At 40.9% G+C, this 27,134-nt stretch overlaps 1 protein-coding gene across 1 annotated transcript in view; it reads left to right on the top strand.

Moving 5' to 3' along the window:
* The window catches only part of MTTP (microsomal triglyceride transfer protein), a 28,774-nt gene extending 2,108 nt beyond the window's left edge, over positions 1-26,666 (top strand). The window contains exons 2-18 of the mRNA XM_074588768.1: positions 2,764-2,951; positions 3,509-3,652; positions 5,192-5,299; positions 6,046-6,162; positions 7,398-7,537; positions 8,383-8,533; positions 11,953-12,110; positions 12,863-13,031; positions 13,597-13,704; positions 15,220-15,432; positions 16,501-16,712; positions 17,339-17,436; positions 17,538-17,659; positions 18,408-18,635; positions 23,476-23,600; positions 23,932-24,102; positions 25,027-26,666. Of these exons, the coding sequence (XP_074444869.1) occupies positions 2,764-2,951; positions 3,509-3,652; positions 5,192-5,299; positions 6,046-6,162; positions 7,398-7,537; positions 8,383-8,533; positions 11,953-12,110; positions 12,863-13,031; positions 13,597-13,704; positions 15,220-15,432; positions 16,501-16,712; positions 17,339-17,436; positions 17,538-17,659; positions 18,408-18,635; positions 23,476-23,600; positions 23,932-24,102; positions 25,027-25,195 (2,621 nt within the window). The 3' untranslated portion in view covers positions 25,196-26,666. The remainder of the gene's footprint in view (positions 1-2,763; positions 2,952-3,508; positions 3,653-5,191; positions 5,300-6,045; positions 6,163-7,397; positions 7,538-8,382; positions 8,534-11,952; positions 12,111-12,862; positions 13,032-13,596; positions 13,705-15,219; positions 15,433-16,500; positions 16,713-17,338; positions 17,437-17,537; positions 17,660-18,407; positions 18,636-23,475; positions 23,601-23,931; positions 24,103-25,026) is intronic.
* The last annotated feature ends 468 nt before the right edge of the window (positions 26,667-27,134 follow it).

Here is a 27,134-nt window from a genome sequence, read left to right as displayed (position 1 = left end):
TATGAAATAGTGAAAGCTTTCAGATCCTTATATTCTTCTAGCTCCCAGAAATACTTTGCAATTATTCATCTCTTCCACGACACTTGCAAGAAGCTGCTGCATCATTTGCTCGTCTGTTTCCTTCAGGAGGGAACAGCTCTTTTGTATGTGGGGAGAAGCCCATGCCAAAAGGGAGGAAGAGGGAAGGAACTGTTGCAAAAAGGAAAAAAAGATCTATGGGTTGAGTGGTGTGAAAAGGAAGAGGATAGGTGAAAGGTAATTTTAACTGAAAAGAGAGAGGGAGCAAAACCACAAACATCCACCGTAACTAATAAGACATGTCTCTCATCACCCAGATCATTTTTCTTGCACATGTTTTCCCCCCACCTTAATCTTTAGGTGGGATTGTGTCACCCTCTGTGTTTAGAAAGCACCTAGTGGGTGGCACTTGTAAAATCTCAGCTGATATTAAATCATTAGCGCTGCCATTTCTGCTGCAAATGAAGGACATTTCAAACCAGGAAGCGACCCGCTCCACGGTACTGCAAGGAACCAGGGGTGTCCCTGAAAGGTGCAGCCATCTCTGGGCAGGCACTGAGCACCCTCCACTCTCAAGGGCAACGTAGCTGCAAAGCTGATAGGAGTGTGGGGAATTAGGGAAGTGGCTAGGAAATTCACAGTAAACCTGAAGGAATGCCTCTTGGTGACTTTTTTTTTTGAAGCAGACACACAAGACATGCAAAACTGGAAGATCCCCGTCGTGCCAACATTAATGCTTCAGCCTCCCTGCAAAAAAATCAATAGTCACAGCTTTGAGCTCTCACATGCAAACAGGCTGCTTTCCCCTGGGTTACCAAACTTGCTGTGCCACATCTCCAGCTGGCGTAAAGCATAAGTCAGTTTAGTTCTGCGTAGCTTTGCCAATTTACGCAACTTGCAGACGAGACTTGGTGGGGTCACTGTTTTCCTCAGGAAAAGGTTCTTTGAAGCTTACCTTGATCTACTGCTGTGATATCTGTGTGAACAGGGGAAGGAAGTGAGCAAAACCTTAAAAAGGGGTTTTGGACTTTTTGAGAACTACAGAATATACCCGTATATATCCAACAGCCATGTTGGAAATACACTGTCCACCTAATTGGATTTAAAATTTGAAATTTATTTAGCAGAGGGATAAATAAATAACTCAGGGACATGACATAAATTGTGATAGCCTGTTGATTCTCTGCAAGGGACTTTGGACACACTGATGACATTACAGCATGCTTAAGAATTTTTCTGAGATGTTTTGATAGATTTTTCTTCCTTTCCCCACCCCTCCCCAACTTGTCATAAGACTGAGATGCATTTCCCTGAGGACAGCACTTTGCTTTTCTTAGATTAACTCTGTTGTGAAGTATTTGTTTCTGTTTTGTACCTCTTGAACTCGATGAAGAAATTCCCAATGGATTCAGTGGTGCAGCATTCGGGTCCGAGAGGCTAGTGCTGTACTGCTTACAGATAGCACCTAAGGTCACTGTATGTGTATTTACTTTGCGGATGTAACAGCACTTTGTGTACAGCCAGCTTCTCCTCCCTTCTCCTCCCTTCCCTTCTCCTCCCTTCTCCTTCCCTTCCCTTCCCTTCCCTTCCCTTCCCTTCCCTTCCCTTCCCTTCCCTTCCCTTCCCTTCCCTTCCCTTCCCTTCCCTCTACAAACTGACTTAATCAGTTTTTCTTGTATGGAAGAGACCTTTGTAGCCATTTGCACCAGAGGAGGGATGCCCTTGGAAGCAGTGAAAAGGGATGTTATGTATACCCTTCATGACAAAACATTTAAAGGGTATTGAAGAAGAAATTAATTTTCCTTAGCCACAGATTTTAGGAGCACGGTCTTAATTCCTATGCCTAAGGCTGGGTAGAGAGTTGTGACTCTGGTGCCGCACATTCATCACATGGCTGGCTGTGAGAGAAGAGAAAGAGAAGATAGGAAAGGGTGTGGTAGTAAGTACTTTTATAAAGGAAATATAAAAGCCATTTGTATACTACAGATTTTATTTACACTAACAAGAGTGCAGCTGAATCCCTAGGGAACAGTCTGAGTTGCTAATGCAGATGGAAATGGCACCATGAATTGGGTATGCAAATTGCATTTATGCTCGAATTTGCCTTTATATCCCTTAATATATATCAATTAACAGCCAAAGCACAGCTGCAGAGGCAATTATTTGGCTTAAAGAACAAGGGCTTAATTATTTAATCTAAAAAATATTTTCACAATGTCTTCACTACATTCGTGTCACCCCTGGGCAAGGCTCTTGATGGAAAGATTCCCAATAAACATGCAAGAGATGCAGAAATCAATTTCTGTTGGCTCCAACAAATTATGTCAGTGCATTTCAAATTGCTAAGCACACAAACTGCATGATTAATTACAGTATTTTGAATTGCAAACCATTTTGGATTAATTTCTAATGCTTATTTTGAGTTGCAAATCATTTTGGATTAATTTCTAATGCTAATATATCCAAAGTAAAGAATTTTACTTTCTTTAATTTAAGTGTAAGCTAGAACAAAGGATTTTGTGGACATTCTTACCTTAAGTATATGAGATTAGTCTCAACTTAATCACAAAAAAACCCCAGCTGCTCTAGTGGGACAGCCTCTGTTATCAAGGGTAGCGATCAGTCCCAGAAATCTTTCATTGGCAATTAAATTTTTTATTTTTCTAAAGGTGTTTTTTAGAGAAAATGGCAGATTATGTTAGTTGGTCAGTTCTAAAATGCTGTTTGTTTTTGCTTTCCAAACAGGGCACACTACTGGACCAAGCTTAAATAATGACAAGCTATATCAATTTGCTTACTCAGCCGAAGTGTATGTTGATCGGGCGAAAGCATCACTGCAGAAAAGTGCAGGCTACCGGATTTCTTCTGGTGTGGATGTCAACCTCTTATGGAGAAATCCTGACAATGATGATGACCAGTTGATCAAAGTTATGGTAATTAATGCCATCAGACGACTTAAAACATGACCAATCTTTTATGCATTTATCTAACTGCTAATTTAACCCTGAAGAATTTGTTTTCAGAAGATGAGCTAAATAATTTATTCCTCTCTAAGCTCATCAATTAAAACCAGCTTTTTTGATATGCTGATTCCTATAGATAACATCACCAGCCAGAACTTTAGAATATCTCCTATATTTTGAAATTGCTTCATACGGCTTCTCTAGCTTCAAACAAATGGTGTGCAAGCTCCTATGTGAGGTTGCTTGAAGCCCTTGGTTGTAGCTGCAAATCGTGACATTTGCTAAACACAAACTGGGTTTGGTACTTAGCTTTATGGTGAGTTTTTCTGCCACTTATTTCCCCAGCGGTGAGTGCTGGTTTCTTTTGAAAACATAGACATAGTAATCATGGAAGATTAATGATCAGAACCAGAAATGAAGAAATAAAAAAGATGTATTAGGTAATTTAGTCTATCCAGCCTACCCCAGGCCAATGCTAGACTGCTCTCTACATGAATTTTCTTCTTACAATGCTTTTACTTTGCTAGATAAGAGATGTTCAAGTTGAAAATGTGAATGAACGTCCAGCTGCTAAAAACATCTTCAAAGGAAAAAGCACAGAGAAGATCATCGGGAAAGAATACCTGGCAGCTTTACAGAGGCCAATAGTTCTTGAGCTAGTCCGTGGAAAAGTAAGACTCTATGTTTTAAAATTGAATCCTTGAGGAAATCTGAGAAAAATCTTTTCTTACAGGCTTGGAGAATTTACCAATTCACTATCCTCTCAGTGTTCTTAATATGCCATCATCTCCTATCTTTCTGTACAAAATACAGTAGTTTAGAACAGACTGTAATTTACCTGTACAAGAGGCCGCTCCAGCCTGTCCCACCACAGGAGCCCCCATGTCCAATTGTAGCTCTCAGACTCCCAGTCTTGCTCAGAAAGGGAATCAAGTAAACCCATTTTGCCCTCTTTTTTCCTGAGGAGCTGCTCACTTGCCCTCTTGCACTCAGTCTACTGCTCTGGCCAGGGAGTGGCAAAGCTTGAGCCATGCCTGCTCCTGCCTCCTCCCCACGCTTCTTCACCCTATTCTTCACCAGCTTGTGGCTGGGAGCATTAGGCCAAGAGCCTCGCTCTCTCCTCCACAGCCCAAGCAAGTGAGCAGGTGAGACGTGGGCAGAGGGGCAGTGAGAAAGGAGGAAGGTAGAAGGTCACACTCCCTTTTCTCTTCTGCAGAGCGGAGTGAGGGCTGTGACACTCTATCCTGGCAGGTTCTTTACCTCCTGCTGTAAATAGGCACTGAGCACATACCCTGGCCGCCAGCTCAGCCTACTGAATTGCAGCTGCTATCAGGCCTGCTCAGTAACTTTCAGACTCAGCCTTGTCATCAGTTTTACACAACATAAAAAGAAACAGGACAGCACTGTCTCCCAGCTGTACACATCCCTAAATGAGGACAGAGGTATCAGAAGAACTCAGTCAAAATACATCTGCTCCTAACACATTAACCAGTTCGCCCACTGAGTCTGAGATGTAGTATTAAAAACTTGGGCTTTTTCTCAGGTAATAGGGTCCGTACAGTCCTTTTATGATTTCTCTGTGGTGTGATACTTTCATCCCTGGCACAGTGATTTCACTTTCCAGGGTTGCCCTGAGATAACACGCTGATTGTACTTATAATTCCTGAAAAAAAAATGCACTTTTAAAGCACCTTGAATGCAAAGTGGAGGTGCAAAGTCTTGTTACCAGAGGAGAGGCTTAAGCACAACAGTTGACCCAGGAAGTGCAAAGGTTGTGATGTGTTTGACACGTCATTTAAGTCATTCTAACTATGATTTACTTATGATTCATTCTGAGTTTTTGCAATCTGTGATTAAAATGCAGCAGATATTATGCCCCCTGTGGGGAGGGATTATTTGAGGATTATGCAGAAAAATGAGTCAGTTTTGAAATTATGTAACATTTCACATTTCCCTTCTAAATTCTTTCTAATTAACAGGAAAGATGCACACTGCACTGAGACTGTACAATGGTACAGCTGAAGCCTGAAACATGTTTGTACTGTTATCAGCAGACCCTACAGCCCCTGGAGTTTGCTTAAATAAGGGCAATAGGCCAAAGTCAGCTTCCAGATCAGAAAAAAAGTAAAGGGAGTTTTTTTAGAGAGGATTCTCACTGTTCCTTTGTCATTTAACCAGATTTGTTATGTACTCGTCTTTTATTCCTACAGGTCAAAAACTTCTACTCGTATGAAAATGAACCTGGTTTTACTCAAAATATTAAGAGAGGTCTGGCTAGCCTTTTCCAACTACAGCTGCACTCTGGCGCTGCCCGTGAGGTACGATGCTATATCGAGCAAGATAATGATCATCAGAGAAAGAGGCAGAGCGCAGTCTGCTCTGGAAGGCAGACCTGTGGCTCCCACTGACTTCAGAAGGAATGAACTGTGACACAAATCAGCCCTTTGATCGCATTTAAGGTTGGGGATGTAAAGATAGTCTTCAGAATATTTGGTGACACAAGTCAAGTTGCTGCAATTAACACAAAGAATTGGTGAAATCCATTTGATTTAAAATGCTCTTACCAATTTAGCAGAATCTGGTAATATACGAACTTAAACCAGGTCACTATAAAAGAGATTATACTGATGTCTAAATTTGGTTGATTCCTAACCTAAGTTCAACGGATTAGGCCATTTTAAATCAGAGTATCCACACAAAGTTAGAAATGGTTTAGCCTCATCCATTTAACTTGCGTTACATTTATATCTGTCCACATGAGCAAAGCTGGAATTTAACTCAAATTTTGTAAGTATAGTGACAACTGCCAGGTGTTTCCTAACTTTTTTTGTTTAAACAAACATTTTTACTTTCCTTCATAGCTCTCTAATGAAAAGTACGCCTGCCTGTTCAAAGCAGATAGTTAGAAACACTGATACCTTCAAAACTGGTAAATAAACCCAAACAGTGCAGCATTCTGTGTAAAAGATTCCAACAGTGAAGAAAATGTCTCATCTCTGAAAAGTGTCCCAGGATTACAAAGATAAATTCAAGCAATTGTCCTAATCTAACTCTTTTTTTCAAGGTGGACATATCTGGTAACTGCAATACTACTTACCATGTGCGGCAAGATCAAGTGACTAAAATAAAAGCCCTGGACTCCTGTGAAATAGAAAACCAAGGATTTACCAGCCACAACCAGGTATGATTTCTTTAGCAAAATAAAATCTGTTCTGCCTGTTTAAAAATACAATCTTAATGGCTGTTACTCATTTTCTCATAAGTCCTTTCTTGCATTACAGAAAGCAAATTCTACGTGTAGATTTTGTAGTATTACTAGTAGAAATTCCATATGTATTATCCATGGGGAGACCAGGGAATGGATTCTCCTCTTGTGCAAACCACCTTGGCTCAGCTGACATTAAGTGCAACACACAAATTCTCATAATTTTTGAATCTCATGCAGAATATATTTTAGTTTCTATGCAGACTTACAACACACTTATCCTGGCTGTACTGAATTTTTAATCAATGTGAGGCTTTTTTTTCTTTGTAGTAAAACACTATATACAGTCACAGTCAGAGTGACATCAGTAACCTTTTTTCCAGCTGCTAAATCTCAGCATTTAGTCACACAATAAATGCCGGGCAAGGTGCTGACTCCTGAATGGACCCTTGTCAAGCTTGCCTGAAAGGTCAAAGGCGCCTTGTCAAGCTTGCTTGAAAAGTCAAATGCTTCCCTGATGCACAGGTGTAACGTAGGAGATATGCTGTAGAGGTAACTGAAGCCCTTAGTGGTCCCTCACTACTAGTAAATGCCTTTCTAAGTGGTTACTACTGAGCACAGGCTGGAGACATGCTGAAGGCACTGGGATTCTTCCCATCAAAAACTGACCTTTCTCGGGTCAGAGAAGTACAAAGGTAGCACACACTCTCTTAATAAACTAGCTTAATGCTATGACTGAGTTCCTGGTTTTCACACTTGCCACAAAGGCTTTGTCTTCTTCACAAATGGATCAAGTGGTGTGGCTGGCTTTGCTTCCCAGGTGTGACCACCACAATCTTATTTACAGAACATTGCCCAGGAAAGGCTTCTCATCTTATTTGAAAGGCAATCTTAACTAAATGTAGTACCGGGCATTTTCTCAGTTACAGTCTGCTCATAACTTCGTCCCATCCTCTCCCCTCTTTTGTTTCTGGTATCTATTGAATTTGAAACATATGGTGCAGAAATGAGTGACTTCTTGTTGCAGAAGGAATTCTTCAGAACCTGGAAGATCCTGGTTTGTAAGCTTAGCTTGAGATGTTGTCAACCCACATGCACCTTCCACATTTGGCTGTATTTTGTTGTGAGTTTTGCTCCAGTGTGGAACTGTGAACTCTTTTCCTATTCTGTTACTCATTGATTTTTCTGGTTTATTTTTTAATTATTTTCAGATTTTAGGTGTGACTACAAAAGCCACATCTGCTACAATTTATGTGCTGGAAGACAGTTTCATTAAATCCGTTAAGGCAGAAGAAAATTATGTTTTTCTTCTGAATTCCCGACGAAAAACAGGTGCCAAAATAGTTTCAAAGTAAGTGGGGCAATTTGACTGTCGTTGATAGTAGCAGGACTAGTGGTTCAAGTCAGGTTATACGTGTATGTCTCATAGCATCAAGATCTAAGGCTCTAAACTCTCCAGGTAAGGACTTAGGTCTCTTTTGTATCTGTACCGTATCTAGTCCAACTTTGATTAAGGGCTCTACCATACTGCAAATGATAATGACATTTGTGAGAAATTGAATGGAAACAGCTGAAATTGGCCAAAACGTTTTAAGCAATGCCTTACTTCTGTAGGTGTTCCGTTTCTGTGTCCTCTCATTTCTTAAGAAATATTTCAAATGGATCTCCATTTCTGAAAGTTCAGAAGTGTAGAAAACAAAATCTGCATAGAAAGGAAACAACAGTGAAACCTCGATCTGTGTTAGACTCCAGACTCTAAAACACTGAAAGTTTAGAGATATACAGGTTAAATGATTCAGGCATCTCCTTAGTATTACGATATTAAAAAAAAAAAAAGTACATTCAAAATCTCATTTTCCAGATCTTCTTATGAAAAAATATATGAAACATTTCATAATGCATATGGTTACTGAAGGCTGTTTACCAAGTGCTATAAATCCATACTTCAGAAAGTCTGTTATGTAGGTATTTTATACCACATACCTCTAGCAGCAATTCTGCTGGTATCAGATACTTCTGTTACCTTAAAAAAGGCCATCGAATTGCCATGTTCTGAACATTTTAAAATGAAACTTCAGGAAGTCTGTGTTCTGTATTTTGGTCTGTGGAGGGTTTTCTGTTTCCTTTTGCTGTGATTTCTGCATTTCTGCTCTAATGGTTGAGTTCTAAGAGTGTCTTCAATGTATGGATACACAGGCAGAGACTGGAACTGAAGTCAGTACAAGCTGGCCCTGGACTGATCGCTGGGAAGCAAGTCGCTAGTGTTATCAAGACCTTGGACTCCAGTTACGTTGCTGTGACACTAGTAGCAGAGCCAGCCAAAGCTGAATGCAAAAAGTGCCCTTCAGTAAGTAAACACAGGCTCGTCGGACGTCAGGGCGGTTAGCTGAGCAGAACAAGTGTGAAAGAAGTTTCTGTCCAAGCAACCTACTAGGAGAGGGCTACCATAGCAATATAAAATACGCCCTGGAGTGGGGAGCATTGTAGTGATGCAAAGGCGCTCCACCGCACAAGGGTGTTTTAAGATTTACCTCTAAAAGTACCAACCTTTTTGCCGTCTTTCAAAGATTGAGTGCAGTATTTCTCAAGACCACTAGAAAATACAACACCCTTTTGTTTTGTTGCATCTTTGCCAACCTTGAGTTGGCAGGAACTTATTTCTTCTGGGTAATGGAGTGCAAAATGACTTTTAAGATGGTTAACCAGTGTTTATAAACAATTCTGTCATGGAGGAGCTGAACCGCTCCTAGAAATTAAAGGTAGTTAGCCATTCCTTAGGCAGGCTAAACATTTGTTAGTAATCTGTGTAGCCTCTTCTTACTCCCTGACAGTGAAGGAAGTCCTTTATTTAAAAGATTTACGGGTGTTTTGTAAGTGTAAAATGGGGCTTTAGTATTCTTGCAAGTCCAATACTGCTCTCTTTTTTCCCCTGGAAAAAAAATTACCTTGTTTTTTTATATTTAAGACATCTAGAGACTACTAAGGGCTTGGTACTGTAAATGTATCATCTTTGTTTTACTGATGCTATTCATCATAAACTAATATAAATTGCTACAGTGATTGTTAGACAATTTTAATGCTATAACCATTGTGGACTGAATTTAGCAGTGAATGGGAACATTAACTTAAATATTATTATTCTCTGCCAGTTTTTGATAAGCAAGATAAGACTTCTATTCAGCGCATATAATATTGATCTTCCAGATATACGCCTTATGAGCACAAATACCTTACTATATTTGAATTTGTGCTAGTTATTTGGAAGTAGCATTGCACTGTAATAAATTATCTTGCCTAAAGCTTGTTGAGCTGCAGAGAAGATAAAAAAATATGTTGAGGGAAATGAAATAGAAATGATGCTGCATGTGTGCTGGAGCAGTTCTGAGCAGGGAACATCAAGGGATCTTAAACAGGGCAGGGACAGGTGCTTTTTCCCTGACTCTGACCATCGGGGTTTGCACTGACCAATTTGTCACTTGGAACCAAGTTTGTCATAATAGTTATAGAGATAATTTCCAGACCAAGATAACAAACATAGGGTATAATTCCAGAGCACTGCCTGGGGACTGAGCTATGTCATTATAAACCTAATGGCACGATAAGAATGAAGTCCTGCTTTCTCACTGTATTTTACAGTAACTGCTATGAAAAGATGGGGTCTATAAACAGAACACTGTATCCAAAGCAGCAACATAACATTTGGTACTTATATATCATAGTATACATTAATGCCATGCTGACATGGTATGCCCTACAGTTTTACATTTTCAAAACCCTTTTAAAATCAGAACAGGTCTTATCTCTATCTTTATGAATTTGGTAAAAAAACCATTACTATCCCCACTTCACAGATGCAGCATTAGCTTCTGTGAGGTTATGGCCACCACTTACTTACATTTAAATCTAGGCCTAGATTTCTGTGTTTAGATGTCATAAACCATGCTCTTTTCAGAAGAGCTCATGATTCTTATGTTTTTTGATGCTCATGTTTCCTACAGAAATGGATGCTTGCCCCTTCCCAAATTGAGGTGGTTTTGTTCTGTCTCATGCAACCAACCTTTGTAGGTTGGTAAGGCAGCTGTCAGGCACTGGCATTCAAAACCAAGTCCTGCTCAGTTTTAGGACCTCTTGGTTTGTCTTCGGTTTTCCTAGAGCGCCCGCAAGATCTCTGGTCCGATTTCTATCGGAGAGACAGAGGTTCGTGTCCAAGGTTGGCTGAGTTGCCATGTTGAAGTGCATGCATCTATGCCTGAATCCTTGGGGTATTCAAGCTGCCTGGCATTCACATCAGGAGAATGAGGCCCCTCACAAATGTCAACTGTAAATGCTGGGTTTTAAAGTCATGGTCACTGCAGGAGATGGCAGCTGCTCCTTGTAGCAGTTGAATGGCTAGAGCACCCCACACAAAGAGGAAGACTTGATCTCAACTCGCTTTTGCTTGAGATGGCTCCAGCTCACATCTCCCACCTTGCTCATCTCTGGGGGATGGGCTGAGCCGACAGCAGCCCACACAGCTGGGCTCTGCACAGAAGAAAATACAGGTTAGGGATTTTTTTGCCAGGCTATGGTGCAACTTCAACAGGGGGAATAGAAAGTGCCCCATATGTTTATCTAGTTTCAGCTTATAATAGCCACACTGACCTTGGCGCTAAGCACTAATCACCAGTTGAGGTTAACAGACCCATCTGTGCCTCAGAACATGAGCTCCTCCCAGCTGGTCATTAATCCTCAGGAAATATCCTATGTCTCAATCATTGTTGCCTAATTATTGTTTGTTACAGTTGATGGAAGTTGCACTCTGTACTTCTGAATGATATTTCTATTTGCCGGCAGGTTCAAGTGTTATTGCCTAATACAAAACCCATGAAGAGGGGAAGTATTTTAGTAAAGGTCAAATGGGCGATAGTGTTATTTCGCACTTGGGAAAACTGCAGTAAACACTGCTGCAAAAAACAGCTGAGTTTTCACCAATACTTTGAGATAATAATAATCTAACCTGATAATTTGAGATAACAGAGGCAAAGGCAAGTGAGAGAGGAAAGGTCGAAATACCTGCACCAGCTTCTTATGGGAGTGTATCTGAAAGGACAGATATAGGTGCTTTGGTACCATGTTGGCTCGTTCAAGTAAAAAATATGGAGTGTGGATGAAATACAGCAACAACATACGAAGGGGCTGATACCTGTTCTAACACCATCTTAACTATCATTTTATACAATAAGCATAAATCCCTCCCCATCTTATGCAGGTTTATGAATAAGAAACGGGAATTACCTGTGGGACATTTGCTCCCGTTCCACACTAACCACTTACAAAATTACCATCTTCTAAGAAAATACGATTGCTTTGTGAATTAGCTATTATGCATCTCCCACTTTAAAAAAAAATGACTTAGGAAAAAATGGAAACAGAAGGTAAACATTGTATTCACCAGAAAGCACAGTAAATTTGCAAGAGAAGAGAATTCACCTTATTCCAGCTACAGTGTAAATAATCGTGTTTTGTTCCAAAATATATTGCACCTAAGGCAATGTACATTATCAGGAAAATACTAAGGTGTTGGATGAGAGAGAGCTATAGAAAGGTTTCAAAGATACTTGTGCTGGGAGATAATAAATTAAATAATACTTAGCTAAAAGATCAGCAATCTACAAGATTTCAGCTAATTTGAGCAATTGCTGGCCCACATATCTGCATTTAGTAAGTCTGATTTTGAGAACTGAAGCCACAGCTGAGAGACTTGACATAATGTGAATTATTTTGCAGCTTTCTGAACATTGGCAGAGCATCAGAGAATATATGTATCCTGAAAAACTCTCCAACGCTGAAGCAGCAAGAAGCTTTTTGTCCTTCATTCAGAACATCAGAAAAGCTACAAAAGAAGAGATACTGCAGATTATTAGAAGTGAAAATAAAGAACTTCTGTAAGTCATCATGAAGAAGCTTTCAAAAGGTTTAAGTTATTTAAAACTGCAGAAGAGCAAATTGCACGCACACATATTCAGTTCTACTGGTGATGTCCTAGCAATGCAAAACCAGAATCCAGTACTGTGTACAGGAAACATATTTTTTTAAAAAAACCTGTGTTTGTTCTTGTAGTATAATTGCTACACTTGCAGCACTTGCCCATTTGCCTTCAAATGGAAATACAGCAAAGAAGGGGATGGGTTATCTCTGGATGTTGTTCTACTATTACAGTTTGGGTATGAACAGCATGAACACCTAGACTTGGGAGACAGAAAGCATTTCTGAGTCCCACCATAAAGTCAGGATCTTTCTAGTAAATTATAGCAGTTGTTAACAATAGAGATAAACCTGAGAGTAGAAGCCTGTTCTGTAGTTGCCATTGTGTATGTAGAAATAAGACACTTTTTTTCATTTACAACCTTGTCCTGTAAACTTTAAGACACTCTGGATAGTTCTGGCTTTTAATACCTTTTTATTCCTGTATTTGCAAAAATTAAAATATTATTATCCATGGCTATGAATAATTTCTGGAGTTCATGTACCATTTTGTGGCAGAAGAATTCAGGGACAGTTTTTTCCAACAAGGGTAAAAAAATCTGTCTCTTACCTAAAATGAAGAGATCTTTCAGCACATTAGCTTCTTTCTTTCTATACACAGTGAAGCCTTTTCAGTATTTAGAATGATATGTTAATTTCCACTTCTTTGTAGTCCGCAGGTAGTGGATGCTGTAACCTCTGCTCAGACCCCAGAATCACTGGAAGCCATACTGGAGTTTCTTAACTTTAAGGATGCAAGCACTTCTACCCTGCAGGAGCGATTCCTGTATGCCTGTGGATTTGCTTCTCACCCCAGTGAAATGCTCCTGCAATCTTTAACTGTAAGTCAAAGGACAAAAAAATCCAATGGAGTTAATATTCTTGAGCCTTACCCCTGTCAAAGGGGAAGGGAACAAGAAACGACTGTTGCTGTTTCCAGTTTTCTTTTCTTTATCCCTTCCAGGGTTCCCTTTAAATGTGCCAGTAGCATATAGCCTGGCAACAACAAAAATTAATAGGTCCAGACCAAAAGTCTACTTGCTTTGTAAAATGTTACCAGTATCTACTTCTTGGAAAACAAACATAATTCTGAATGTTAGCAAAACAATTTGAGGGTTGTTTGATTGTTGCCTTATCAAAGTCCTGTAACCATTTAATACTTTTTTTTTTTAAACATAGCTTCAAAATGAATCTACCATTTGAGACACTGAATGTAGCTCAAGGGGAAAATGGCAGTCAGTTTTTATATGTAATTATAGAGCAGTGCTCTGCTTAGCCTAAGCCCAGGACATTGTGGTCATAGCTGCCTAATATTCACAGGAAATGAGGGAGGGTATTCAGCCTGCTGCAGACTGTGCTTCAGCATATTTAGACAAAGAGACTAACAGCATTGCTTTTGCATAACAGGATACGTTCAAGGGTGATGTCGCAAATGAAGAAATCAGAGAAACTGTTGTCATTGTCATGGGAGCGCTCATCAGAAAGCTGTGCGAGAGAGAAGGCTGCAAGCTTCCAGTGAGTATCTGCTGTTCAGTGCTGGCCAAATTCTGGTCTGCAACACATGCGAATGATCCCTGCTGAAGTTACTGGGAAAGCACGAGAGACACAGGCAGCATATTCCCCCTGTTTTAAAATAAGCCCATAACTCCTATATTTGATAGAGGGATGATTTATTGTTTTTTTTTAATAATGACATCTACTTTGTCAGCTATGGGCTTTAATCTGGTCTCTTCCCATTTCTGTAGATTTCTCCCAGCTTGCCCTTGTTTGACAGAACTTTTTCTCACTGCCTAGTCTGTCAGCAGAAGCAGTACTTTTGCTCACTTGTCCAAAAGGTTTGCATGTTGTCCTGGTTTCAGCTGGGATATAGTTAATATTTTTTTTCTAGTTGTTGCTGTATTTCAGGTTTGCTATGAAAGGATGTCAATAATGCATATTGGTTTAGTTGTTGCCAGGTGATGTTTGTATTTTTCAAGGACTTTTTTCAGCTTCCCATAGAAACTGATAAGGAGCATAGATAGAACGATGGAATTGCCAATGGAATATTCCATACTACAAACATGTTCAGTATATAAATGGGGATAGCTGGGGGGGGGGGGGGGTACTTGCCATCACTGCTCAGGACGGTGCCAATTCAGCAATTTACCAGGTGGTAAGAGTGACTTGTGTCTTGTATATTCTTTTACCACTATTATTATTATTATTGTTATTTTTCCTTTTCTGTTATTGTTCTATTAAACCGTCTTTATCTCAGTCCATGAGTTTTTTCCCTTTCCCCTCCTTTTCTCCCTCTTCTCCCTGCCCTTCTAGGGGAAGGGGGAGAACTGCATGCACGGCTGCATGGTCCTAACTGCCAGCTGGAGTTAAACCACAACATATCTCCTCAGAGAACCGCTGGTGAATTCAAGATTTATTTAATACTTGCAGTCACATTAGGTTATTTCAGATCTGTGAAGAAAATTAATCGGTTCAAGTACTCAACTCTGCCCCAAAAACCCAGGAGGAAGGCTATCACCTTGACCATGGACTGGGTAGATGCTGGTGATAGAGGATGAAGCTGATCAGACAAGGCACTGCAGCCTGCTGGGTCTGTGCTGTTTGGGATTGCAGCATGCTGCTGAAAAGACACAGAGCACCTGAATGGCTGTTAGGAATCCCTTTTTCCTTCCTCTGCTGATTACCAAGCACTCTTATAGCACTATGTTATGGAGCACTAAAGAACACTTCCCTTGTCTTTTTTTGTGGGGACATGTTGGCCCCACGAGTAAGACCTGTGAAGTCCTTGAATCAGGGCAGGAGCAGCTAGCAAATGATAAATCTATGGACCGGGTGTCACTGTGACTATAGCTACTTTGGCTATGCTTGAAGGAAGCCATTGACTTACAGTTTACAAATCACACCTTTGCTAACCCTGTGCAACGATGCTTTCAAACAAAAACACGCTAGAACCCAGCCCTGTGCCTCCTACTTTTGCAAGGGAAAAAGGTAAGTTTACGATCACCACTTAAACATGCTGTTGATTTTCTTTAGGCTGTTGTGGAAGCCAAAAGACTGATTCTAAATAGACTGGAGAAGGCTAAGAAAGATGACAACGTGAGGATGTACTTGCTGGCACTGAAGAATGCACTCCTTCCCGAAGCGATTCCAGTGCTTCTGAAATATGCTGAGTCAGGAGAAGGGCCCATCAGCAATCTTGCTGCCACTGCCTTACAGAGATACGATCCTTCTTTTCTCACCAAAGAGGTAAGAAAATATACTGCCCATAAAAGAAGTGCGAGAGACTGCATTAAACATCAAGTATAAATTAACACATTCAGTTCATTTGTCAGTCCCACTCTTTTTAAAGATGCCCCACATATGGGTTTTCTACCTCCAGGAAACTATGATATACACTTCAATTCCAGCCAAAAAACTCTATAGATTCCTGCTTGCCAAATCCCAGCTCCCAGTCTGCCAGTGCTAGTCAGCCTTTGGCTTCAGAGTCACACACAGCCGTGGAAGGTGACAGGCTGGGCTTCCTTCAGAAGAGCACTTCATTCTCTGTGATGTACGAAAGACATTAGGAACACTTGGGCATCTGCGTAACCCCTCTTCTTTCTTGTACTTTCACATAGCCAGGGAGAATGTATGAAGTAAGAGAAGGGTAAAACAGCTGCATCTTACCTTGCAGCATCCAAGAGTAAGAGAAGACATATGAAATAGCAGAACATGAGGTCCTGCCTCTGCTGCACTACCCTGCATCCCATTTCACAGCCACTGCTGGCAGCTGTGACCGAGGTTGTCAGGGTGCTGCTCTACAACGAACATGCTAGAGGCCATTTTGTCAGTGGGGCTACATGGACTCTCCATGGACTTCTCTGTAACAAAGATGTGTCTCAACCTTCACAGGGACACAAGGCCACCACAGGCACTATCTAGAAAATTAAAATTGCAAGATTCTTGTTTTTTTTAAAGTACATATTCCCTTAACAGTCAAGTAAATCTCTCTCTTGATCTTACGCAGACACAGTATTTTGATCTTAGTGCTCCTACTTATTTACAGCCCTGCTGTGAAAATCAGTGTGGAAGACTGTATTTGGACTGTGACAGAGAGAACATAACAGATGCCCCACTTGCCCATGTGGTCACTAAGCCTATACATGTCTTGTACATTCCAAAAGGACCATGAAAAACAGGGTACTGAAAATATATCCTTATGTATTAGCCTTAGTTATGGAGCTAGCTTAAGCTGATATTATAAACAAGATTCCAACCTGTACTTTGCCCAGCCATCTGTGTGAGTACTGACTGAACAATCTGTTTCCTGACCAGGTGAAGGAAACAATGAACAGGATATACCACCAGAATCGTAAAGTCCACGAAAAGACAGTGCGAACCACTGCAGCTGCTATTATCTTAAACAGTAACCCATCCTACATGGAAGTGAAAAACATCCTGCTCTCCATTGGTGAACTGTCTCTGGAAATGAACAAGTACATGCTCTCCATGATCCAAGACATACTTCATTTTGAAATGCCTTCTAGGTACATTAAGTTCAGTATAAATAAATACAGCTCATCCTTACTCCTTTGCAGAAACCCAAAGAACACACAGGTTCTCATGAATTTCTACTGTAAAAATTAAGGAGAGTATAAAAGGATTCCTGATTTTTGTGCCAGTTTTAAGTACTGATATTTCAGAATAAACCTCTGCATCTCAATGACATTAATAGTTATTCACATTTCCAGAGGTACAAATAAGAATTAGGCATCTAACTTGCATTACTGTAAGAAATGTCATCTGTTAGTCTTAAAGGTCTCAGTAGGGCCTTGCTTTTGTATTTTAAGAACCAATGAACCAGAAAAATTTTAAACATCACAGCACTAGAATGAAAATAATCAAAATATCTCTTCTTCTCAACACCATTAATTTTCAGGCAAGACCTTCGCTTGCCTTTCTACCTGTGACTGCAAGGAGTAGCTGAAATTGGAAGAGTCTCTGGGTTAGGGCAGATTTTTAGTCGGAAAATGTGAGGGGTTTGAAGACCCTCTTTCCTACTGGGAAATTCACCCTCTCTCAAATTTCATATTTCTACAGAACAGTAATACATTTGGTACCATAACATTTTTGTGTCTCTGTGTGTTTGTTTGTTTGTTTTGAAATACCACAGCAAAACAATTCGGCAAGTTCTGAAGGACATGCGTGCTTATAACTATGATCGCTTCTCTAAGACAGGCTCTTCCTCTGCCTATTCTGGCTATATTACACGTATGTAACCATGAAACTGTCTTTTAACCCTGTTTGTATTCCCAAACATTTGATTAATCCACTAGTTTAGTCACAGGTACTTTCTTTCTCTTTTAATTAAGGTGGTCCTGATGTATCATCCACATACAGCCTTGACATCCTCTATTCAGGCTCTGGCATTTTAAGGAGAAGTAACATGAACATCCATGTTTTTGACAGAAATGCTGAACTTCATGCCAGCCAGGTAACTGCCACACTGTGCATAAAAACTAAGCCAGTGTGTAGTCCTCTTCTTAACAGCTTCTAAAGCAATTCACCTAGTGCCTAGGACCATAAGGTTTGCTGCACTGGGCAGAGAACAAGCAAATAACAGGGCAAAAAGAAACCCACAACAGCCAATGAGGTACATATTTGCCCTAACTGAAAGACAAGTGTTTTATTCTGTATCATATATCAAGTTCCGTCTCTGGTTAAAGCCTATACTGTTTATCTGATGTAATCATTAAAAGCTTTGTAATCAGGTATAACATAGAATGGAAATAAAAGGAGTAGATCAACTGTACAAATCAAAGAGATTTAAATGAGATGCCACTGTTTTGGCCTCTTCTTAATGTTGGCAAGTACCTTCCTCCTAAGTTTCTGCAGGGCAAAAATTGTGCAGTGGAACATCTTTGGGTTTTCCTCCCAAATGTCCGTGGAAAAATAGTCATATGGATAAAGGAATATTTGTTTGAAAGTAGGCTCAGGATTGTGAGCTGCATGTGGGTGAATTCTGCCTACACCTAAACGGAAAAAACATGCAGTGAGATTATTTTGTTTTCCATTTTTCTAGATGCTCTACCTAGTTCCCTTAGGTCTTAACCTCATACTTTTTCATCTAGAATACAGAAATAAGAGTTAGGCTCTTAGACATTAAGAAAATGTGTAGGATTGTTAACAGCCTGGATCACTCAGAGTTTTTTCATTGCTTTTGTATCACTATTGCTTCCTAGGTGGTGATTGAAGCTCAAGGTCTGGAGTCCATAATAGCTGCAACTCCTGATGAAGGCGAGGAAAACCTGGACTCCTTTGCCGGCATGTCAGCCATTCTGTTCGATGTCCAACTCAGGCCAGTTACATTTTTCCAAGGCTATGGTGATTTAATGTCTAAAATGCTCTCAGCAACTGGAGATCCCATTAACGTGGTGAAAGGACTTATCCTCCTGACAGATCACTCACAGGTACTAATAGCACACCGTTTGCTTCTTTTTCTGTCTCCTAAGCACAGATGCTCCCTCTCCCACACTGTTATTGTAGGACATCTTATTTTCTCTCTTTTAAATGCTGATAAACCTGATCAATGTTACATAGGCTTCTCTCACTATGAGAGCAATAGAAAAGCCATAGGTATTAAAAAACAGAATGAAATTGCATGAAAAGCAATCTACAACAAAGGTGAGAACAGATACCATTCTAGAAAACAAAGTAGCACTGAATAAAAGCAAATCCAACTGAGTTTCCTGTAGAAAACCCATATCGCTATCAGCTATGACCTCCCCTCCCACAGTTACTTGTAATACAGTATTGTCCCATGTGACCACCTAAGTTTTCCTCTTCACAAGTTGTCCAGAGACCTTACATCCAACTAGGTAATAACCGTCAGGTACTGAATGAATGAATCACTGGTACTCAAACTTTCCCACGTAACTATCTTCAAAGAACAATGCTGAGAGGTTCAAATTTCAAATGCCTATTGCTAAGCAAAACCCAGAATTAAAATGAGGATTACACAATTTTTATGCAACTGTCACCCCAAATGGTCTGTTAATTTTATACATAGTCTATATATAGACTCACGTAGAAACATAACCAGCCACATAATGTATTATTGGAGGACTAAAAATCTAGACATCCCTCTGAAAGTGCAGGGCCAGCACTTGGTTTGATACTTTTGTTCTTTCCAAGCAGGGATCTCCTTAGAACTTGTGGATTTAACAGCAGCACTCAGCTCGTGAAACATCTGCAAGCTAGAACTTTACTTTTTACTTTTCCCCTTTAATTCTTGGCAAAAGAAAATACCAAAAGCAGATGATGAGAAAATCCACTCTGATCAAAATTACACAGAAACACCCCCTGCACATGACAGCTGTCCCCATCCTGAACCCAGTTCAGCCCCTTTATAACGGTATTATAAGTCTAGAGGGCTTCCCATGTCGTCCACAAATTGGCAAACTAAAGCTCATTCCAACAATGCTTTACAGTTCACACGCAGATTATGGACAAAAACTTTACCATGACCTATTTAACAAACAGACCGCAAAGGTGAGAAAGATAATCATGTCCAGTCCTGGGCATATGAGCATGGTGTTTACAGAACTAAATATTTCAAACTGCTGTGCATGCACCAAACTCCATATATATCCTGGATGAATCAACTGGCCGGGCACCCCAAGAGCTCTGTCGGCCAGCAGATTCTCCTCTCATCTTTGGAGAAGCTCACAAGTCTGGGGCACAGCAGGGCTGGGACTGTGTGCCATTTTTATCAGTACTGGGGTGTAACATTTTCAGACTCTCTGGAAGCCTGGGCAGCAGCGTGATGAGATGGGCTCCCACCTTGCTTTCTCTCTTGGGTTGCCACTAGCACAGTTGCTGCCTAAGTTCTGTGAGACTCAAGCAGTGGACACGACCAAAAGCGTGTGTTCACAACCAAAAAGGCATTTGTTCTTACCTCTACACCCCACAAAGGCAAACATTTTTTAAAGGACTGTGAACACAGCTTTAGGCTGAGCTGCATTTTAAACACACTGCATCTTTCTAAGACTGGTTTTATAGCTGTGTACCAGCTCAGCAGCAACATCAACATGGTTTAGGCACTTCCACATAACCCAGTTAAGCTTCATTAGAAATCCTTTCACCGGTCAAGTTCTTGAACTGTGATGACCAGAAAACACTGTCAGAATGGAAGTGTGAATGGCATAGCACTGGAACTGAGGAAAAACAGTGCAAGAGAGCCATAATTAATCTAGTTTCTTGACAGTTGAGTACTACCTCCACTTTCCCTGGCCAGCATGGACAAGCCTTGCCCAGAGCATAAGCCCCTTTACAAATTGATACTGTAGACAAAGAAGTCAAACGCGGATTTATCTTCTTTCAAAGAAGAAAACCAGGCATGGGAAAGAGTGCCCATTCTATCATACCAAAACTCAGTGTGCCACAGCTGGCCGCAGTGTGATTTCAGAACAGGCAAAAACCAAACATAAGATACAGACAGCGCAGTTGAGATCAAACATCAAAAGGAAGCCAAGACTGGAACTTAAAAACGGGGCAACTGAATTGTCAGAAAAGAACATATGTAATATTTGGGTAATTTTTGCATTGGTGCAGCCTAATTTTGAGAAAAGTGATTTTTAAATATTAGAAAAGTTCTGCTCCCCTATTGCTGTTTATAAGGATCATTTTTTCACAGAAAGACCAAAACTGATTTGTACTCAAAGTGCTATCAAATCTACCAAATAATTCATGTCCGTCCCCCCCACACCCCCCCATCCCCCAGAAAACACCTTCCTTTCTTTAACTTTACAACTGCAATAATCATAACAGGCACATTTTGGAGAGGTGACTTCCAAGTTATTAGTGTTGCTTCTAAAGCTTACACTCTGGCCCACCATCTGTAACACCTTTTCTCATATAACTCCACAAACTGAAATCAGAGTGTATTTTACAGCCATTGCCAGTTCTCACAGTGTTGTCTGAGGGCTAAGAATAACCGTCCAGAAGTTATAATTCCCTCTATAAAATAAACAGCTCTTATAAAACTGTTTTTGAGACTCCTAAGTCACCTGCATTAAAGTTCAGTAGTGTTAATATTTCTCCTAGGCAACACACCTGGCAAAAGCACAGAGAAATTAAATACTGCATTAATAGGTCAGAGAAACCATCTGAAAGCCAGACCCCAGTGGAAGATTGCCAGTTCCCAAAGAAGTGCCTGTTTCAGCCATCTCTGCATTGCATTACAGTAGCACTGTCAGCACAGTACATAAAGAGAGTTTTTTTATTGAAAGGTAGCATGTTTCAGCATTTTAAACAGTAACAAACTACCGATTCTGATCTTTTGGATCACATTTTCCACTGCAAATGACACACAAAGCTTAAAATAGGAAGGGAAAGGAAAATACTGCTCCTGAGGAGGCTGGGTCCCTGTGATTTACACCTCCCATCAGCCTGGATTGGATTTGCACATGAGGCGCAGGACAGGACTGCGCTCTAAATAAGGAAATAGATGAGCTAGTAAAACGCAAGACAAGTGCTCCTTAGCTTCTCTGCTGGCTTCAGTGACAAACCTGACTTAATTCTAGGTAGCCTTTAAAGCTTTAAACTGTGCAGCCATTGCAAACCAAGCCTACTCTAATATTATTAGGTGCAATTTGACAATGCATCTAAAAATACCCGCTCCTCTGGTTGTGTGTACATGTCTCTGCCAGAATGTATACTGTTACCTCCTTGCTCATCAACAGCTACCCACCAATTCAGGCCCAATTAAAACCAAAGTAAAATAAAGCAAAACAAGCTTTATTTCTACACCTAAACAGACTGACAAGGAGAGTATTCCTTGCCCCATTGCAGTCAGTAGAAAAACTCCCTTTGATTTCAGAAACACCACAATTCTGACCCAGGATTTTAACTTGTGTGAAAACAAGAAATCAGAGCACATTATGACCACACTTGCTGTGGGTGTGCCAGATTTATAAGCCACTGCCAGCCCGCTACATTCTTACATTAAATCTCAAGGCCACTTCAGCAGCAACTGACTATCAACTTGGTTCTGCCAGAGGTTGTTTCAGAGATGGTTTATTTACCCTAAAAGGTGAAGTAACCATATACAGCCACCGTAATTACCCAACTCCTCAATTACGGCAGGAGAACTCAGGAAACCTTTAATACTCTGAATAAAAACCTCCCCAAATGTTGCTCCTTGCTATAGGGATTAGGAAGCCAGACTGTGTCTGCTTGCTTCTTTCTTAAATCTTGGGACGGCATTAGCTGGAACCACTGGGCTACTGAATAGCTAGGAAGAGAAGAGAGACATTTAAAGTGCCTGGACATCAAAAAGGGGGAGAAAATTGAGTATTCACACTTCCTACCAATGCCTGCAGCATTACAGGTGCTGAGAATACCACAGGCACAGAAACCTGGAGGGAGGGCAAAAAACAGCTGGGATAGAGGAGGAAGTGTCCTGTATGTGAGGGATATGATCAAAATAAACTTTTCCCAAATTAATGGTTCTTTTAAAACAGTGAATTAATCCACTAGTTCTTAGAGAAGCAGGACAACTGTATAAAGTGAGTTAGATTGCCAAGCTGAGTGAACCTTAAAATCTTGGCTGTGTGTCAAAACTTAAAAGTAATGAGCTCCCATGACCCTGAGCTCTATTATCACTTCCGAAACGGACTCCACGCAATGGGTTTCCAGTCCAGCCATAGAGGTTTCAAGAAGCCATGAGCACACTTGATGGAAAATGCATTAAATGCAAATTCACAATGGCAATTAAGGTGCATTAGTTTATGGGTTTGGCCACCCAGCCACTGAAGACGTAATTCCTGCCGTACGGTGGGTTTGGAGCCACTACACGCCGCACGACTGCTTGCAGCACTTTGGTTTGCTTTGCTTTGCACCCTTCGGGTGCACTGAAGAAGCCACACCACACTGCACCATCGCTGGGGCTCCAACGAGGAGTTTAATCTGACTTAGCTGGAGTGCCAGCAGAGCCTCCGTGAGGCTTGTGTGGTAGCTCCTGGGGACAGAGGCCATGATACTCCTTGCAGTGATACTTGCAGAAATTACGCCAGCTGGCACATAAAGGAGAGGGGAAGGATGCAAGGCACCTCACCTTAGCCTCATCCCATTTTCCAGGGAACGAGGTACATCAGGGGTGTTTTGTCCACCCTTTCAGAAAAGTCGCCTATTCCTTTTTCTTCGTGCAAAATGACCAGTGGCATGATCACAATACAAAAGGGAGTAAAGAAACCACTGAGGTCTGCGGTCAGTAACGGGGGTGTTACCTGTGCTTTCTGATGGCTCTAGGAGATTCAGCTGCAGTCCGGGCCGAGGGCCAGCACGGAGTTCCTGGGCGGCCTGGCCATCGACATCTCAGGAGGGATGGAGTTCAGCCTGTGGTACAGGGAATCCAAAACCAACGTCAAGAACCGGTGAGATACTCCCAGCGCGCGCTATAGCTGTAGAGAGCTCAGGCTCCTGAGCCCCAGTAGCCACAATGAGAAGAATTTAAATATAAAAGACCTTGCAGATGAGTTAAAATTAAATACCTTTCATGCTTGGGAGAACACTTGTACTTGTCTATTCCTTTCCACCTGGGTAGTACCAGTTCCCACTGGTCTCATCTGAATTTGTATACCTTCTCGTGAAGAACGGGCTCCTTTGAGGCCGGTTTATATGTAAAGGTGGTAGGACTGTTTGCAATTTAATTTCCTCTTTCTTAATGTGTGTTGTATTAATTGTAACGCCTGAATTTGTTTGCAGGGTAGCCATGTTTATAGCTGGTAACACAGAGGTGGATTCCTTCTTTATAAAAACTGGTATGGAAACCACTTTGGAAGTAGAAACGGCATTAGACTTCATCTCCACAGTGCAGTTTTCACAGTACCCATTTTTAGTCTGCATGCAGATGGACAGAGTCGAGTCTCCGTTCAGGTAAGAGCTAAGAGCACACAATTTCTGAGGTGTCCTTCCAGCCAGCTGCTGAATCTGGAAGTTTTGGTGTTCCCAGCCACAAGAGATTAACAACAAAGGCCAAATTTCAGCCTAGCACGGTCGGGTGCAGCGCAGGCCGTTACACACACCTATCTCTCCGCTAACCCTTTTCCCCCGTCCCTCACTCCTGAGATTCAGAAAGGACTATTTGAAGATCACAACGTGCTCTGAATGTGCATTTTAGTCCAATTTTCTAATTTGGCCTTGCAAGTTAACTAACTGAAGTGGCAGGACACTGGTCCCCTCGCGTACGACCAGTTCTGATGGTGACCTGAAACTCTGCCAGCAGTAGTTCTCTATGACACTGTTGAGAGAGTAAGTGCGTAGCCATAAACTAGCTGAAGTGGAAAGTTTTCTTCATCATCTGCCATTTACTAGGGTCAACAAAAGTACCTGGTGTGTTAAGCTTTTGCAACCATCGTGTTCCGTCATATTTTATTAAGGCACCAACTTTCCTGAAAACTAAACAACTGCACAATAAGGTAAAACAGATGCTTTCCAGTAGCCAAAGAGTAGTAACTGCATTGCCGTATGAGAAGCTGAGTTTACTACTCCCTCCTAATCCCTATTTGCTAAGACCTAAGGTCGATAACATTTGCAGAGCCTGTGCCAGATTTCCATTCAGGCTTTTCGGATCCAAAAATGGTAAGCCTGAGAGGAATTAAAGAACTCAAGGATCTCCAGGAAATCCTAAGAAAACTGTATCTGTTATTCTCCAGATACTAAACCACCTTCTGATTATACCTACGCATCGCGGAAGTGTAATCTCCTCTGAGTGTAACGAGTTTGTCTCTAGCTTCACATAGAGGGTACAGATTTTGCATAAATTTGCTAATGCCAGATCACCACGTTGTGTCTTTACAGGCGTTACGTGACCAAGTATGAAAGTCTCCCCTCTGGCAGACGGTACACTGCAAAGAGAGGGAAAGCAGAACTGTTGGCAGGCAATGAATTCCCTCTCCATCAAGAAAACTCCAACATGTGCAGGAAGGTTTTCGGCGCAAAGTCTGATTCCTCCAGCAGCTGGTTTTGAAACGAGCACCCGAGCTTTTGCTTTCCTGAATCCATGGCTCCCGCAACGACTTAGGCTTGTACGTACCCTACTAACTTGGAGCTCGATCTTGCACTACTGCAGTTAATGGGAAATTTGCCATTGATTTCAACAGGCCAGGATCAAGCTCTCAGTGCGTGCACAGTGTTTACATATTAACCTATATTTAAGACTTTTGTAAAAAAAAAAAGCTAAGGCAAATAACGACCAATTTGGTAGTATTCCAGGCACTCCCTTAAGGGTGGTGCTAGTTCTTTATTTTTACATTTTCATGCCAAAAGCAAAAATAACCCCTCATTTTTCTTTCTTGGGGAATACAGAAGTCCGTGGTTTTGACATGCAGCAAGAACAATTATGATGTATAAAGAATGATTATTTATGGATATATTTTAAAGTATTTAGGTGTTTTAGGCCTATGACCAATCCTCATTCAAATATTCAAGTACAATTAACATCTAAATGGGACCATGAATTCCTGCTTACTCAGTATTGCCTGTTTACAAAAAAGCAGGTTTATTTTACATGATTTTAAAGGATTTTCCCTTTTTTTAAGCAGACAGAGCCTGATTATTATTATTATTTATCTTTCTGGGTTTTTTATTAACTGATATAGTTAAATAGAATTGATTAAAAATGTGGGGTAACATTTCCAGAAGTACTTATGGTTGCCTTAATTCTGTTCCCGTTGAAATCAATGGTATAATTTCTGTAATTGTCACCAGGAGCAGAGTTAAGCCAACACTCGTTGCTCTCCAGGGTTGCCTTCTAAAAATTTCTGTCCCTGTGTGTAATCAAGGCAGGTGTATATTTCAAAAAAATGAGCACCCACTAAGGCAGTTCTGAACTATGAAGGAAACGGTCCTGAAATAAATCTGTTTTGAATGCACAGTCTAGCAAAGCCTGTGCAGAGCCAGAACATTTTCTTCTAGGTAAGTTAGGCTCATATTTCAATGCCAAAAAAGTAATCGCTGCTCATACAAGTCCTCTGATTAAAATGACTTATACCTTTCTGCTCGTTCAAGCAGTGTCTTCACGGGGACTGTGTTAAAAAGAAAAAAAAAAAAAAAGTTTTACATTTACAACAATGTTGCAGAGTAAGAAAGAATATACCTCATCCCAGCTCAGCTGATCTCTGACATGATCCATCTCCTTTAGATTTTATAGGACGAGGTGGGTGAGTGCTGGTCACAAGAAAATAAAAAAAAAAAAACAGGAAGAATTGTTTTTCAAAAAAACAAAAACAGGCAGGAAAAACTCATAAAAAAAATGTATTATGAGAATAAAAAACATTCCAAATTCTTCTGTGTTGTAAAAAAACAAGAGTGCAGAAATCTGCAAAAATCAAACTATCAATAGGATGAAAGGGTCTGATTGTTGTCTTTCCTGAAAATGCCGACACACTTCTAGTCAAAGCATAATTAAAACAGGTAAAAATACAGTGTGAAAAAACTGTTTTGTTTTCAGTCTTGCTTTTTGTCCGTTACCTTCTGGGTTGGGAAAGCCTCTCGTTGGGGAAGGAATGGTGTTGACAGGGGCAAGAGGAACCCTTTCCTTCACCACCACAGAGGAACCAATAATGTAAGCTGGACACCCACTTGTCCTGGGCTCCCCCTCTAGTCAGGAGACAGAGGTATCTCCAGAGGGTAGTGCAGACCCCAAGGAGGATGCACCACATGCTCAGGTGCCTGCCAAAATCCTCTGCCCAGAGGTAAGACCAAGGTGTCCCTCTTCAGTGTTGACACTTAGCAGAGATGAGTTAAGGCCAAAGTGATACCAATGCTGCTGGCAGTGACAGCAGCCTGTGAAATAACATGGTCAGCACTGCCAGCAGACCTGCTCCTGATCCTCAGCCTTAAATGCCCTCTTTCACTCCTCTGCTGAAGATTCTACACAACGTCCCACCCCCAGCCATTCCTCTTCC

Source organism: Larus michahellis, chromosome 5 (assembly GCF_964199755.1).
Source record: "Larus michahellis chromosome 5, bLarMic1.1, whole genome shotgun sequence".
Taxonomy (NCBI): Eukaryota; Metazoa; Chordata; class Aves; order Charadriiformes; family Laridae; genus Larus; species Larus michahellis.
The sequence above is the reverse complement of the archived record's forward strand: the minus strand, read 5'-3'. Positions and strand labels throughout refer to the sequence as shown.